The 16,375-nt window shown below is 46.7% G+C and overlaps 1 protein-coding gene across 11 annotated transcripts in view; it reads left to right on the plus strand.

The window, feature by feature from the left end:
* The window catches only part of CEP63 (centrosomal protein 63), a 43,906-nt gene extending 27,878 nt beyond the window's left edge, over positions 1 to 16,028 (plus strand). For 10 of the 11 annotated variants that reach the window (XM_048314923.1, XM_048314927.1, XM_048314931.1 and 7 more), the window contains 13 exons: positions 212 to 307; positions 1,617 to 1,721; positions 2,456 to 2,578; positions 3,395 to 3,508; positions 5,866 to 6,099; positions 6,355 to 6,500; positions 7,232 to 7,366; positions 8,148 to 8,262; positions 10,094 to 10,291; positions 10,719 to 10,805; positions 12,323 to 12,522; positions 13,049 to 13,346; positions 15,506 to 16,028. In XM_048314923.1, coding sequence (XP_048170880.1) covers positions 212 to 307; positions 1,617 to 1,721; positions 2,456 to 2,578; positions 3,395 to 3,508; positions 5,866 to 6,099; positions 6,355 to 6,500; positions 7,232 to 7,366; positions 8,148 to 8,262; positions 10,094 to 10,291; positions 10,719 to 10,805; positions 12,323 to 12,522; positions 13,049 to 13,346; positions 15,506 to 15,664 — 2,010 coding nt within the window. In that variant the 3' untranslated portion in view covers positions 15,665 to 16,028. The remainder of the gene's footprint in view (positions 1 to 211; positions 308 to 1,616; positions 1,722 to 2,455; positions 2,579 to 3,394; positions 3,509 to 5,865; positions 6,100 to 6,354; positions 6,501 to 7,231; positions 7,367 to 8,147; positions 8,263 to 10,093; positions 10,292 to 10,718; positions 10,806 to 12,322; positions 12,523 to 13,048; positions 13,347 to 15,505) is intronic. The other variant, XM_048314932.1, reaches the window with a different exon arrangement.
* The last annotated feature ends 347 nt before the right edge of the window (positions 16,029 to 16,375 follow it).

The raw sequence follows: 16,375 nt of genomic DNA on the forward strand, positions 1-16,375 counted from the left end.
ACATATGTCACCTTTGTCCCCAAAAGTGAAATCCAGAAACTGGCTCAGAACAAGAGGCCGGAACAGAAACAGTTGTGACCCCAGCCTACTAAAGATTTAGGCACAGCCTCCATCTGTTTCATAATGAGGGACCCCACTGAAATGTCCATGTACCTACTGACAATGAAGGGCACTTCTGTTGTTGTTACTTGCTTTTTATCCCTTTGTTCAGGTCGGCATGTTGCGTCGCCGGGTCGAAGATGTGGAAAAATCCAAGCAGGACATGGTTAGAGAGTATGAGCAACAGCTGAAGAAATTCCAGGAGGAGGTGAGTTGCAAAAAGAGAAGTTTGGTTTTTAGTTCCCACTTGATGACGGGTCAAATACCTCATGTCATTGTTTTTGTTTCGATGCTGTGGTTTTAAAACTCCCCACTCTGTTAGTGTTTGTGTGCTTACCAAAAAGAGCATTGAGCATCGATAAAGTGACATTTTTATGGCTCACTTGGCCTGTTTTTTGTGATTTGGAGGAACTTGGTGACAGACAGAGAAGTGTTGGAGTAGGAATGTTTTCATATGTTGGACATCTGCAGAATTTTACTGCAAGAATGTCCTGTGTTTGCCCATCCCAGTCACCACAGTGCTGGTTCTGGAGCTGCCACAGGTACAGGCAGCAGCAGTTTGTTCTTTCAGTATTTCTGAAATTCAAAAAGGGTGGAGATGTAAGTGGCCTGGCTTGTGTGACATCAGGAAATAACAGTTGCCTGTGCTCTCATCTTTTTGCCTCTGTTAACACTGATGACTTTAGTAGAGATTTTGTACTCTCAAGGAATATTAGTCTTAATACCCTTCATAAAAACCGAGTATACTTAGAAAATGCTGGTTTACAATAATATCAAAGCTTTCATCTCAAAGCCTCTTGCTCAGTGCATAGTGGTACCTGTCCTGCAGGTGGTATAGCAGCATTCCAGGTTTATGCCTGAACTCTGCCTGTCTCCACTTGCCCGTAGCAGGGACTGAACTGGCATGAGCAGCTCATAGAGCACTGACCTGTTTTCTCTGGAGGGCTGGACCTAGTTCCTGCTCACTGTAAGCCACAAGTGAAATTAATTTGGTAGTCTCTGCTGCGATGACAGAAGGCATCTTTTCTCATTTAAAAACACCTCACTATTCCATATGACTAACAGTCTTCATTCACTGGGTGTCCTCACTGGAATTGTGGATAAGCTGCAAAGCAAAGCTGAGGTGCATTGGCAGATCAGCCTAAATTGCTAAGGCTGAAATACAGCCTGTGCGTTGGGGCCTAAATTGCAGTTTGTGAGTATTTTACCTACACGGTATTAATGCTGATGACGCCGAGCTTCAATATTCCTCAGTCTTCTGTTCTTAGTACTGTTTGGGGAAATTATTTCTGTCCCTGTTTACCACCATTTCCAGTGCAATTACAGGTACAGTGTCTAACTTACTGACACTGTTGAAAGAATAAACCTCTTATCTCCTGATATGTTTGACAAAAGATGTTGGTATTATCTCTAAGCCTGAACCTCTGTCCGTTCCCATTGAACACACCAAAGTACTGAGTGCATCAGGTCTTGAATCAGATATTTTTTCTTCTCATGGTCCTTCTGTTCATCCACAGACTTGGCTTTGCCCATCAGTAAAATGGCAGTGTGATGGCTTCTCAAATTCGTGTGGCTGTTTGGACACCATTTGTTTAATAGTTGAGTCGGGGGGAGCTCATCAGGTGAAAAATTCTTTGCAAGTTGCAAGTGATTATTTGCATGGAGGGTCATTTAAATGTCAAGAGTTTTTTCCTCATTCCTGCTTCTGATACGACTTCAGCATCCTAGCAGCAGGCGTAGGAGTGATATTTTCTGTTGGCATTCTCCGCTCATTGTGAAATACACAGTGTATCTAAGCAGAAAATGACAGATGAAGTGGTGTTGATATTATGGATAATGGCAATTCTCAAACCTTCTCCCACTAAGCAGGAGAGTTCCAGTTCCCACCTGAGCTGCACCAGGGTATTTTGATCACACAAGAATTACCCACGTGTGGTGTGGTGGGTGTGCTCCTGTGGGTGAGGAGATCAGCCACAGGCACTGCCGCCTCTTCCTGGGGCTGGGAACCACCTGTAGAGAGGGGGATGCTGTGCCCTTGCTGCATTGACAGCTGCATGTACACCTCCATCTTATCAATATTTCAGTCATGCTTTAATTGTGGTAAGACAGAGCTGTAATTAAAGCTGCTGATGTCACGACTTCAGTGGCGTCTTGCTACTCTCATACAACTCGTGTGTTTTGCAGTGCTGTTGGTATAAAAGACTCATTATCCAAATGGAAGCCTTCACTTGGGAGCTGTGCAGCCTTGATGAGGGCTTTGTTTGTGTGAACCGCTTTGTGTGTTTTCTTTCAAAGGGCTGTGTAATTCTTGCCTTGGGGCCTTGAGCAAAGCTCTCTCTTTCACTGTATCCTGCAGTTATCCCGGCTGAGGAGGAGCTATGAGAAGCTGCAGAAGAAAAAAACAAGAAGCAGAGGAGAAGCTAACAAGGGACAAGAGGAGGACAAGTTTGAATTGAGCCGACTGACCAGGAAGCTGGAGGTATGTGGTAAAAAAGGCAAGTGCTGACCAGCTTGTGTGTATTAACTGACTTACTGGGCTTCACTGGTGACTGAACAGTCTGCTAGGAAGTGAGCTGAGTCCTGCTTAAGGAGCACTGCCCATCCACTCTCCAGGTGCAGCTCTTCTTAACTGCATGTGTAATAAAGGCAGTTTCATGTCTCGGGGTCTCTGACTGCACAGCATAAACCTTAGTGCTGTTCTTACCCTTAGACTAAATAAAAGGAAGAAGGTGCTGGAAGAGTAACTAATTATGAGAATGGAATGAATTCCAGTGTGAGGAGGTTGTATTCTCACTTCTTTGAGGAGGAGGGAGCTGCATGTCAAACTTCTTCTCAACCCTGTCTCATGTTCTAATCTTTCTGCTCTGCTGAGCTCAACCCCACCCAGTTTTCTCCTCCTGAAAGACGTGGTAACAGCACACACCCGACTGATGTAGTGCCCAGTTTCTGGGGCAGAGATTAGCAGTCAAATTCTGTATTTAATTCTTGTCATCTTGGTGATTTCAATAGCAGCATGTTTTGGAAGCTAAAGCCAGTCTGAATTGTTAAACCCCTGACAGCAAACCCATGAACCCAGCCACGCATGTGTTGGCACTTAACATTTGTGAGCAGCTTTACCTCTGGAGGGGAGCACGGTGTGTGAGGGCTCTACACTGCTGAGCTTTTGCATCAGGTGACTGGCTAATGGTTTCCCTGCTGGGGGAAAGGTGTAAGGATATGGTGGGGAGAGAAGGCAAACGTGGATGTGAACTGGAGGGGGATGTACTGCTCCAAGCCACCCCTGCTGTCCTTGCAGGAGTTCCGTCAAAAATCACTTGACTGGGAGAAGCAGCGCCTGCGGTACCAGCAGCAGGTGGCATCGCTGGAGGCGCAGCGCAAGGCTCTGGCAGAGCACTCCGAGCTTGTGCAGGTACAATTAACATCTGCTGAAAGTTTCTGCTTTGTTTGTGGGAGGGAGGGACAGGCTAATGAAGTCTCTGAGGCTCCCATCCAGTTCAGATTGCCATTGAAGTGACTTTTAATGTTCTGGCGGAATAAGGTTTGCTTGTACGAGTGCTGTATGGAAAAAAGATCTGGAGTCTGTCATCAGAGATTAGATAAACCTTGTGCAGCTCTCCCTGCCATCCCTCTGTTTAGCAGGGAAGACAGTAGGGTGCAGATTTCCCTGGGAGGCAGAGACCACAGCATATGACACTTTAAAGTATCTGTTACATCGTGTTGTCTAGTTGAAAGCTGTGTACCTGCCAGCAGCTAAGTACGTACCTTGTGGGTCCAGCTGAGAGGGTACTGTTGGAAAACAGTCTTCCCCTACAACAGAGAATTTCACAAAATACTGAAGCAACAGCAGTTTTCAGCCCCCACACCTTTTTATCAGTCTCTCAAAGGCAAGGAGTGGTGGGGCTGCTGTTCTGCAAAGCTGATGGCTCGGTGAATTAGTGGTGCTGCAGCAGAGTGAGATGAATTGACCTAGAGCACAGCTGTGGAGTCACACAGACACAATCACAGCAGACACTGATAAGAAGCTCTTGCTGGGACTTTGCACTTAATGGGCTCCTGAGTTGCTCTTGAGTGGAAGCTCCTGCGAGGAGGGAGACTGTGATGACAGGATTGAAGCTGGCTCTGACAGGGGCTTTGTGAGAGGCTGACACCAGGAGATCTACAAATGCAGAGAGAGTCCTTGAGCAGAAGGTCTTGCTGCTCTGCTGTCTGTGTGTCGTTGATAGCTCAATTGTTTGGGAACAGATGTGTCCTTGGAACGCAGGCTGGGACACTGGGGCACAGAGGAACTTGTCTTACTGTGCAGCGGAAAACCAGGAGGTTGGGGAGGTTTCCCTGAAGCAGCGTAGGTGCCTTAGGTGCGCAGGTACTGTGAACACACTGCCTGAATCCTCAATTGCTTTGAAAAGCCCAGCATGGAAGTGCTAAATTTTTTCCCTTGGATGTTTCTGTACATTTTATGTGCTTAGTTGTCTTTCTAGCACCAAGGTCAAGTTGAGATCCATGACCTTGGAGTACTTCCCCTCTCTCTCCTTTCATCTGGCTTCCCCTCATCTCTTGCAGAGCAGCTTCTTCCCCAGTACAGACCACCCTCTGGAACACCTGCAGCCTTTAAAGTCAGCCTTTCTTAAAAACCTGGAATTCTCTGCTGGCCTGGATGTTGTGTGGCTGGAAATAAGAGACAGCTTAAATGTTTTCTTAATGCAGAAATAAATACTCAGGCAGTCTTGTACTCCAGCTTCTTGGGTGAAGAAAGGCTGTGCTTTAAACTCTCGGCCCTCTTGATTACCTTTTCTGTCGTGACTATTCAAATAATAATAAAAGGCTGTAATCAAAACTCTACCACAGCCTTGCAAATGAGCACTTCTTATAGTTTGAGTAAATCAAGGCATGTGGTGATTCTGAAGCTGGCAGGCATTGCTACTCTTTCAAACTGGGAGTATAGGACTGCTCAAATATTTTGTTCCAGCCTTTAAAAATTCAACGATTGTGTACAAAAAGGGAATATATGAAGTAGATGTTCCTAGAAGCTTATGTGAGAGCTGGCTTGTTAAATTTCACCAGCTAGCTGCGTGGAAAGAAATGCTCTGCAATAAAGTATTGTGCCTATAAATAATAGAGCAGGTATTGTCTGCTTCTTGTACGTTCCTTGTAACTTTTTCATCTGCCATTAAAACACTGAAAAATTCCAAGTGAGCATTCCCCCAAGCTGCTGGAACCTGGTATTTACTGCAGAGAGCAAAGCAAATTGGCTGTTATGCCTGGTTTGTTTTGGGGCTGTTTGGTGGTTGTGGTTTTTCCATTGTGCACCCAGAGCTGCTTTCTGTCCTGGTGTGGAATTAATGGTTGGGTAATCTCTGCCCTGTACATGGTTTACAAACCTTCTTACCCGCAGCCATCAGTCCTGGTCTAGTCTTGGGCTCATGAGCAAGAAATAGCAGGAGGCTTTGTTCTTAGACAGATCATACTCGGGCAGCAGGAGTGATCTGAGATTCTCATTTTCCAGATTCTCTTTGAACTGCTTTTGGAATCAAAGAGTCCTCTCTTTTTTTCATTTTGTTTTTTAATTACTCTGTTTGCCTTTGGAAGTTTTATCCATCACGTAACCCTGGAACAATGCTCTCCCTAATTCCCTGGAAGGTATTGTTGCTCACTCTGAGAATGTGGCTCATTACACTAAGAAATCAGTAGTTGTGTTGAATGTAGCTTTGGTACAACTTTTGTGTTTTTGCAATTTAATACTTTAATGCAGATGATTGCTGTTGGCAGACCCAGCTGGCCAATCGGAAGCAGATCCTGGACTCGGTGGAGCTGGCGAGCCGCTCGGAAATCCAGCACTTAACCAGCAGGCTGGAGAGGGCCAATGACACCATCTGTGCCAATGAGCTGGAGGTGGAGAGGCTGAGCATGAGGGTGGATGACCTCAGTGAGGACAACCGCATGATTCTGGAAGATCAGCAGAGAGTTCAAGAAGAATTAAGGCAGTCCAAGAAAATGTTAGAGGTCAGTGGAGGAACTCCTAGGAAACGGGGTCTAAAGCAGTGCTGGTGAGAAGTGGTGGGAAGGCTTTTCATCCTGGAGTTGTCTCTTTCTAGAGCCTTTGTAAAGTTCCTGCTTGGCATCAAAATCGACTTCGTAGCCGTATGCTGCTCTGCAGTATTTCCAAGGGTCATAAGAAATCTGATCAACCTCTCATCACATTGCAACAAACTGGTTTGGTCCATCTTGCAGCAGTCATTCCTTCTGCCTCCTGTGCAGGTGTTGCAGGATGAGAAGATGGAACTGAAAGCCACCTTGCAGTCTCAAGAAGATTTCATTGGCAGCTCCAAGCTGCACCTGGAGCAGTTACAGAAAGAGCTGGCCAGGATGACTGAAACTCTTCACACAAAAGAATTCCTCATCAGGTAGCATCTGTGCCTTGCTGGTACTTTGGCTTTTCAATCCAGATCTATATTCCAGGTTCTCTCACTGAGGACAGCAGCAGCATTTTCATGCAGCTGGATCTGTACTGCTAGTATTCAGAGTAGTGCACTGCAGTTTCTCACAAGCGCTGTGCTGCCTTGCAGCATTTTTCAATTTGCATTGCTCTTGAAATTAGCAGATAATCAGTGGAGAGCATGGAAGGAATCCACTTTCCTCATCTGGGTTTCTGGAGGCAGCACAGGGCTTTTGAGGGTGCTTCTCCCAGGCATTTTCAGCCAAGTGCTGGAGACCTTTCAGGGTTTGATAACGTGCTTATTAACCTAGGCTAAAGTTCTCACTGACTGGGGCTTGGTGAGGTAACTACAATCAATGACAAAATCATCTTGGCCTTCCCCTTCTGCCCTGGCCATGTGCAGAGGCTGTTGGGTTCTGGTGGCCATGTCAGCAGGTTTGGGTGTTGGTCACCTACCAGTCTCTGGCAGGAAGGCCAACATCAAAATAAAATGAAGTCTTTTTAAATCAGCCTGAGCTCAAGCAGGGGCTGTCATCCAGCAGCTGTGTTTGCTTACTCACCCTGCACGCAGCGGTCACCTGCTTTTAGGTTCTGTGCATTTTCCAGAGAATTCCAAGAAAACAGTAGTTATGTTCCCTGTACCAGTGAACTCAGACATGATGTTTCTGTGCTGAGATAAAAGCTGCTGTTTCTGTGCAGGGCCTTGGAGGAGCGCTTGCAAGGGAAGCTGTTGTCCTCTCCAGGGCTGGAGCTGGAGCAGGTGCTGCTGCAGCTGGATGTTGCCCAGAAGAAGGAACAGCACTTGCAGTCAGAGGTGACTCGTCTTGAGAACAGGTAGCCTGCTGCTTGCTCCCTCTGGAAGTGCAATTAGTCTTGGATAATAATACGACACCTAGTTGTGTTCATCAAGTTAACCAGTGGTTTTTGTAGGCTTGTTTTAAATATCAAAGGGCTAAAGAAATCAAGTGCTATTCATTTTGCAGTGTAATAGTGACTGCTTTGGTAATTGGCTGGCTGCCTTTCACTGCACACAGTGGGTGTTCTCAGTGCTCCAGCTTGCTTAGACTGAGCACCTTCACTCCTAATAGGCTGAGGAGTCTTTGTTAGGCAGCTGGTAAGAACCAGATCCAGACCTTCCTGTGAAGTGAGGATTATAAACAAATCTGTCCAGGGAGATTGTGGACTCTCCATCTCTAGAGGTGTTCAAGACCAGGCTGGATGGGGGTTGAAGCAACCCGGTCTAGTTGAAGGTGTCCCTGCCCATGGCAGGGGGTGGAACGAGTTGAGCTTTAAGGTCCCTCCCAACCCAAAGCATTTTGTGATTCTATGATTCCTCTCCAAGTTTGTGGTTTTCAGACTTGTATTTACATAGAAGTTTTGTAATCTTAGCTTGTAAAGAAACAAGCAAGAAACAGCTGTCATCTGTTAGATCAGCTTCCTGATCTCTTGTGAAATGATTTTGGAAAACAAACCCAAAGGATTGGTAAGGAACTTGTAGGCTGAGTTCAATTTCTGTTGTAATGGACATAAAGGACTGCCTGGAAGATCAAAGTTTCTCTGACCATTTTCTCCTCCTTGGGTTATTCTAATCTATACTTTTGCATTTGGCACCCAGCCTGGTATCTTCAAATGCCAGGTGTGTGCAGCTGAGCGAAGAGCTGGGTGAGAATATCAAAGAGCTGCAGTCCCTGGAAGAAGACCAGACTGAGTCAAGGGCAGAGATTAAAAAGGTAACGTGGCTGTGTTCCCGGGGAGGGGGATGGCACTTGGTGGAGTGAGCTGATCCCTGTGTGCCACGTGCCTCAGCAGTGGGGCCAGGGCAGGGCTGCTGTGCAGGCAGGGATCTGCTGGAGGTGAGGAGCACACCTGGCAGAGGAAGGGTTGAGAGGATACCTGTTTGCAGGTGTCTGAACCTGCCTTTGTGAGCATCTCCTGGGCATCCCCCAGTACTTCTGTACACTGTGGAGATACTTGAATTAGTGCTGGAGGGGCAAATATGTGAAGAAATTAAGGTCTGGAATCCAGAGTTTAAGCCTAATGCAGGCTCCCAACAGGATGAAGAGCAGACAAGGAATGAGTTTGCTGTAATATGTCCTTTCACACTTGAGACAGGACTTCAAATGTGTCCTGGTCCCTGTGTGAATAGGGGAGCGTGTTTCAGGCTTGACAGCTGGGCATGAGGGCAGGGGCTGGGAGGAATGGAGCAGCTCACCTGCCACGAGGGGCTCACCCCAGAGCTCTGAGCACCCAAGGGGGGCTTTTCACAGTGGTCTGCGTGAGCTCGTGTGAGAGCTTTCACTGGAGCCTGGTAGAGTGGAAGCCTCATTGAACCTGAGTGAAAAACCTCACTTGTGTGGAAATCTTTCATCCTTTATTCTGAACATACAGAGGTGCAGATCTTGCCAGAGATCTGTGCTTGGTTACACATCTAAACAGCCACACAGTAAATGAATCTCCCACAGGCTGCTGGGGAGGAAGGAGAGATTTATGAAGGCTGTTTCTGTTTTATATACTTGGGAGGCATTGAGGTGACATGGAGATAAATCACCGTGTGTACAGTATTTACATGGGTAGGCAGAGATCATCTGGTTCAATTTTCTAAAATGCTTGTAATTCTCAGAAAAATCCTAGGTGTTTGGGTGGTTAATATTTCTGACTAATGGAATGGAGTCTGGGGGAAGGAATTATGCTGCTGTCGTTCTGTTGTGCCACTGAATAAATATACAGTGTGCCCACCAGAATATTGTATGTGGTGCAGGTCTGCCACCTCAAAAAGCATTGAATAAACCAAGATAAGGTATGGAAAAAGATGACCAAAAGGATGGAGTGGTTTTTATACAAGGAGCAGCTGAATGGAATAGGACTTACCCAACTGGAAAAGAGACAAATGAGATTGAATGGACTAAAAATAAAATCATGCCTGTCATGTGGAAAGTAAATAGGGAATGATTATTCTCTCATAATGCAGGGACTAGTGATCATCACACAGATTTATGAAAACAAAGAGATGTATTTTTACCCCGTGCATAGCTGGCTGGGGGAAGTTTGCCATGGGAAGCTTTAGTTGCTACGACCTAACATTGATTCCACTCTAATATCGATTCAAAAGACTTAGGGCAAATTAATTCCTGGAAGGAAAATCTGGCTTGAGCTATTTAAAGTTCCTATCTTTAAATACCTCAGGAAGGCAGAGTGGCAAATTGCAGGGTTATATTTTCCAAGAGTTACTGTGCTTCCTCAGTCATGGTGAACCTTTGGCTCTCTGGTTTTGGCTACAGAGGTTGAATGATGAGCTGAAGAAGCTGTTGGTTTGATAAGTTATGGGTCTTCTCACGTACTTCATGGCATGAAACTTCTTTCAGTTGGCAGTGTATGGTGTGGGAAAGGATTGGGATGAGGTGGGTTTCAATCAGGAAGGACAAGCATGTGCAAAGGGTTTGTTACATAGAGCTTTTTGTTTCCCAGGACTGAGATTTCATGTTACCACGTGCCATACTTTTGCTTTTTTTGCTGAAATGTGTTTTAAAAGCTTGTGGGTGGTGTGTGCATGTCTTCCTCCAGCTGAAAGAGCAGCTCTCTCGGGCTGAACAAATGCACAGCAGTGAGCTAGAAGGGATGAAAAGGGAGATCTCCAGGCTGACACAGGAGCTGCACCAGCGGGACATCACCATTGCGTCGGCGAGCGGCTCCACCTCAGACCTGGAGCAGCGGCTCAGAGCAGAGATTGAAAGAGCAGAGAGGAAAGCAGTGGAGCACAGGGTAAAAAAGGCACAAGACTCTTATGCTGTCTGTTCAAGGGATCGATCTGAAGGCTTGGAACACCATCCTGCTTTTTAGCTACATTAGTACTTTGCTTCTCTCTTTAGCCTCTGCACAAAAACTGAGACCTTCTGAAGGAATCTTCTAATGATGGTGTTCACTGAATCTGTCTTGCTGCTTCTTTTCAAACCAGCAGCCTACAGTTCCTCAGAGTTCTTTGGGATCATTCATGCTAACTAGGCCAGGATGGATGACATCTTTGAAAACTGCATGATTATTTTTGTAGCCTTCTCTGTAGGGTCCTTGTATGACTGACAGCCCAAACCTTGCTTAGTACTTGAATCTGAGGGTGGAAAATGCTTGGAGGGTGTTTTGGGCATGTATTGTGTTCTTTTTCTGAGCTTGTTGTTTGCCTCTGTCTCCTCAGGTAATTCTGGTCCAGCTGGAAACCTTGAGGCTGGAAAACCGTCATCTCTCCGAGACTCTGGAAAAGACAGAGTGTGGTCAGCTGAAGGTATGCTATGAGGACCAGGGGCTGGGAAGGGGCTAGCCTTGTGTTCCTGCTTGGGAATAGTCAGAGTCTTTGCCCAGGCCTCTCAAAATGGGGGATAGAGCTCAGTGAACTTAAAACCCAAGCAAAAGGGGCAATTTGAGAGGAAATAAGATGCAGAAATATCAAGCTTTTGTTCAGTCAGAGAGTGGTGAAGAGAACTGCAGAAGCAGCCATCATTTCCATTTCTTCTGCATGGGCTCTGGCCCACATTTTTTAGTACATTTCATTTCACTTCCATATTAAGCCAGTTTACCTCAAACCTTTGACTCTCAACCTGTGAGGTCCTTTTGACCTGTCCCAGAGCTGTAACTGCTCTGGCCCTTGAAAGACTTGGGGTGAGAGCGTGTTCTGCCCTGGTGAGGAGCCATTCAGCAGGGCTCTCCCTTGCACTCCATGGGCAGGATGCAGGCTGGCAATATGGGCTGGATGTGCTGGGGCAGTGTTCTTGGAAAGGGCCCTGTGGTGGTCTCCTGCAGCTGAACAAAACCTCCAAAACTCTTGAGGCAGAGGGGAGAAGAGGAGCCTGTGTGGAAGAGGTACAGCCTTGGCAGAAATAATGAGCTGGCTCATTTTGTGAAGGAAGAAGTGGCTGGTTTGCAATTTCTGTCTCACCTTAAGCAGAATGGATGCTTCCCAGAGGGCAAGGGCTGGATTCAGACAGCTGACAACCTCATGAGAGTACATCAGAGCTTTTATCCTGTTAGATCTGTGAGAAGGAAATACTCAGCTCTTAGTATTAGTTTGGAGTGATTGTCAAATGTGCCAAGTTCCTGGGAAAGTGCTGAACAGAAGCTTGTGGCTGGTGGGATGGATTAAAACCAGAGCTTTCTGGGGGGCTGATTTGAAACTGAATTAACCTAAGGCCCATTACTTTCTGCTTGAAAAGTAGCTGGTGGCTTTTGCCTATGTGAGTTCCCAAAAACGTGGTGGCAGTGTGCAAAGCAAGAAATCTGCCTTAAAAAAAAGCCCCACAGCCCAAGGCACAGGAGCTGGATCTTGGCCTGAGGGTCCTAATGCACATTTGGAAAGACCTTAGATACAGAGGTGATGAGAATGAGTTAAGCATCTAAGTTAAACAGAAGTGGCAAAAAGCAAGTGGGAATGTCATGGGAGTAGAAGCAGTGGAAATTACACCCACCTGGCCTAGTAAGAGGAAGATGATGGGAAGAAGCAAGTTGTTCAGAGTTTCAAAAAGGCCAGAGGCAGGTGCATCTCAACTATCCTAGGTCCATGTTTAAAAGGAATCCAGTGGTGAGAGAGACTGATCTTCCAGGCAGATCAGCACGTTGGGTCTGGATGCAGGCCCCATAAGCCATATATGTAATTCATTTGCTCCTAGGAAAGTCTTGAAGGTTTCACCAGTCAGAATGAGCTTAGGGGGTATGCCTTAAGGCATCTCTTGCTGGCCCTTGCTCTAGATGTGCCTGTGGTGTCTTGCAAACCAGAACTTCTGACTTCTGCCCTTCTTTGTCTGTTAGGGGGACGATGGCACCCTGAGAGCACTGAGGGAGGACTACACCACTGAGCTCCAGAAATTAGTATGTGAGAACCAGCAGCTGCGGAAGGACCTCGCAGAGACCAGGGCGAAACTGGGGGTCACTGCACAGGTGTGCCCGGGTGAACCCCAGGGCACCGCTCAGCAGGGGCAGGGCAAAGAGCCCAGGGATGTACAGCACAGGTGAGTGACCCTGGGGATGCTGCTTCCTCAGGGGGAAGGAGGGCAGAAGGTGTGGGGGTGTGGGGGGTTTAATGGCATGCTGTGTCTCTCTCCAGTGCATCGTGTGTCTGGGAGAACACAAGGACTCTTTGGGAATCTGCCTTTATGCCTTAAGCAGTGCAGGACTTGGAGTCCCAGCTGGTTTGTGTTCTGCAAAGCCAGCAGTGTTTGTCTTTTGGCTGCCTTTGCCTCTCTCTGGAGCAGCAGTCTGTGCTGCTTTTGGTGACAGGGTTGGATGTGACCCAGGCAGCCATGCTCCTTTCTGTGCTGTGCTAGGATGTGCAGGCTGTGTTTTTTGGTATCTACAGCAGCAGAAGAGAGAATTCTCTACAGGGACTGGATGTGCATCTGGGAGTGCTATGGAAACAAGTTTGGATTGCCAGGGCTGTTAGTAACATCTCTGTTAATTGTTGCCTCTGTGTGAATTTTTGCTGGAGTTCAGCTGCTAAGAGACAAACTCAGTTCTGTGCTCAAACCTGCCTTCCAGGACAGCTCGGGAAGCACAGCACGAGCAGGATGAACACGCAGGGAGGACACATCTCCAGCCTGACAGGACTGCTCAGCATCATCACAGGGAGTCCCAGAGGTGTGGGGCTGCTGAAACAGGAACTGTGACCCCCGAGATGGGTGAGCCGCCCTCCCAGAGCAGCAGCAAGAGCTGCAAGGAGTCACGTGCCTGGCTGGGAGCGGAGTCTGTGCTCCATGCAGTGGATGAAAACAAAGGTTTTGCAGATGAAGCATCTAAGCAGCCTGCCTCAAATCATCACAGAGAATCTGTGTTTTTGGTAAGCAGTTGTACAGGAGCTAGTTGCTGCTCAACAGCTGAAAACAGAGCTGGGTTCTCATCTGGCAAAAAGAGACAGGCTTTTGAATGCATGACCTAACTGCATGTTGTGTGTGATCCTGTATGTAAATCAAGTATTAAACAGGGAGGGAAAGCCACTGCTGGATGGTTAAGACTCGGCCGGGGGGATCCACATGGTGGCTCTTCAGAGCTCCTTGGAGCAGAACTTTGTGTTTGTGTGCTTGCTAAGCTAATTCCAGGAGCTCATGGTTCTCTCCGTGCTGGTGCTCTACCTCAGTGTGTACCAGGACCTGCTCGTGTCCCCTCCGAATTCTGCTTCAGCTTTTGGCTTGGGTCTGTAGTAGAGGCTCAGTGTGGGTGTGGAGTGCTGGGTATGTCTGTTTCACACAGTCTCTGGCTGCCTGTTGCTGCACGTCTGTAAAGCACAGGGTCGGTTTTACCCCTTTCAATGGAGCTGCAGCAGTCAGCACACTGAACCTAAAGCTGCTTGTGCTTGCTGATGGAAAAGCCTGAAATCCCTGCTTCACTGACAAGGGGAGCCTGCTCTTTTTCCCAGTTGCTGATGATACTTTTTTCATAGGGGGCAGTGTTGGCACTTTCTCTGTCCTACCTCAGCTCAGTTGCTGAAGCACTTGACCAAGATACAGAAAATTTGCACTGAATCACTTCTTCCTGTCATGTTTGGGGAGGGGAGAATGCTGAGCACTGGTCCTTGCTCCAGACATGTTGCTCCAGCAGTGCTCAGAGCAGTTTCTCCTCTGTTTGTGTGTTGGTAGCAGTGACAACTTTTAAACTATTAGCTATCTCTTTGTGGGAGTCCAGAGATGAGGCTCTAAAGCTGGTGCACAGATAAGTGGAGGCTTGTCAGGTCTGTAGATCTTGGTGCAGTTTACTACCAAGAATAGGTCTTGATTGTTTCAAGACTAAAGTAGCTTGTGCACATACCCAGAAAACAGTGTTGGGAACTTAGGCAACTGCTATATTCTAAATGGAAACTCTTCAGGATGCAGGATTGCACCTAAACTGTGAACAGTTCCACTTCAGGGTCTGAGAAGCTCTAGGGCTTGATGTTTAATAGAAGAGAATGGGCTGCTTTTTATTCTGAGAGGTAGAAATAAGGTTTCTAAGGAAATGCAGATATTTGTCCTGGTGTTGACTGGAACTCCCTGCTCATGGTCAGGCTCCAGTGTCTTTAAATCAATCCTTTTAGCACTAAGAGTGCTAAGAGTTCTCTTCAGTAGGCTGTAGTGGGGTGGGAGAGATTGTTGTCTGTAGCCTTTTCTGTTTCCCTTTGTTCCTGGCTGTTGATAAGACCTGAAAATGATGAGACTTCAGGATTTGGAAATAACCAGTTGTCTTCTCTTGCCAAGACACTGAGACAACTTGTCTGTAATGGAAAGCAGCCCTTTAGTAACCTTAATATTTCACGTGCCAGCCCCTGTGCATGAGGCTTCTCTTCATCAACTTGTACATTAAGCCTGGTTCACAGTGTTGTTTTTGTAAGTTAATAACTTGTGGGTAAGCGATGTGAGGAGCAGGAATAGTTCTTGACTGTAAAGGAAAGAATCTGGAGTAGTTTGTTGACTGTTGCTGGCTGAAGTGCTGTTCCATGAGCTGCAATGAGATTTGGCCTGTACTTGCCTGTGGGATTGTACCAGGAGCCCTTTACTTTGGGGAAGAAGAGGAGAGGTATATGAAAGAAAGCAGAGATATTCCCAGTGTGGAATATCTGGTGAAATAATTACCAGTCTGGCAGTGCTTTCCCTTCCCTGGACCCAAACTCTGCGGTGCTCCCGCTCACTGAGATTTTTATGGAGACAAGGAGCAGGATGTAGATCTTGAGTTGTACTAACAGCCAGGACAAACCCCTTGGTATTCCATAGTGACCTTCTCTAGCCCTGATTTTTTGGTATTGATTTTTTGGCAGTGTTGGCTTGGTGCAGCAATCATTGCTGGCTGGAGGTGTTGGGAGGGACATGACCTGTGATACAAGTGTGAGGCCTGAGTGCTTAGTCTGCCCACTAAGATGGAAATGAGCCCTCTAGGAGCATGTTCAGTTGTGTGGTTTGCAGATCAGGGGTGTTTCTGGCCAAAGCTTGGAATGAAGGAATACCTGATAATCCCTTTTTTTCCCTTTAGTGCCCCTTGCCTACAGCTTCTGTCGGATCCATAGCTGCACGATACCTGGAAGATGAAGAAGCGAGATCCCAGCACATCCTGGAATGCCTAAATGCTCACATTGAGGAACTGAAAAAAGAGAGTGCAAAGATAGTGAGACGATTTGAACACCAGGAATAATGTTTCTTGTGGAATGGGAATGCTGGTTACTTTACGTGGTTCCAGACTGTGACTGGGAAGGTGCCTATATCCAGTTGGTATTGGAGCTTGGGTGAGAGGCCATGTGTCCCAGCTGGAGCTGAATCAGCAGGATGGGAGTTGAGGAGAAGGAGCTCGTCTCTACGTGCTTGCTCTGCTGAGGGGTGTTACACCACAAACATTTTAGGCAGCTTGCTGTAGGTCAGAGACCTGCATCAGAGCTATGTGCTCACTCACAAAGGTTATGGTGTTTTTTAAAAGCAAACCATTTGCTGGTTTTTATGTAAAGTATTTTAAGTATATTTTATACGTGTAAAAGCATTGAAATAAATCAGAATGGCAAACACCTCTTTTCTTGTTCGTACAAATACACAAAGTGACTCCTGTGGCTTATCTTCCCTTCTCATCAGGAACTTGGATCAACACCTTTTCCATCACAGCATAGCTATGTTCTTCAAGGACCAAGGAATGTAATTCCTCTTTCCTTTAGGCTATCTGCATTTTTTCCAGTTAATTTGCCCTCAGTGGAATTTCTTAGTATTTCCTGGTTCTTGCAGCTTCTGCCCTTTACAGTTTGTGTAGTATCTGGTGTCTTTATCTTGCTGTACAAGGTACTTGGAGTACTGCAGAATAGCTGAGGAGTGAGTGGCTGAATTCTGGTTGTGGTCACAGCTCTTGGAAAAGAGATATGGA

This window comes from Corvus hawaiiensis, chromosome 10 (assembly GCF_020740725.1).
Source record: "Corvus hawaiiensis isolate bCorHaw1 chromosome 10, bCorHaw1.pri.cur, whole genome shotgun sequence".
Taxonomy (NCBI): domain Eukaryota; kingdom Metazoa; phylum Chordata; class Aves; order Passeriformes; family Corvidae; genus Corvus; species Corvus hawaiiensis.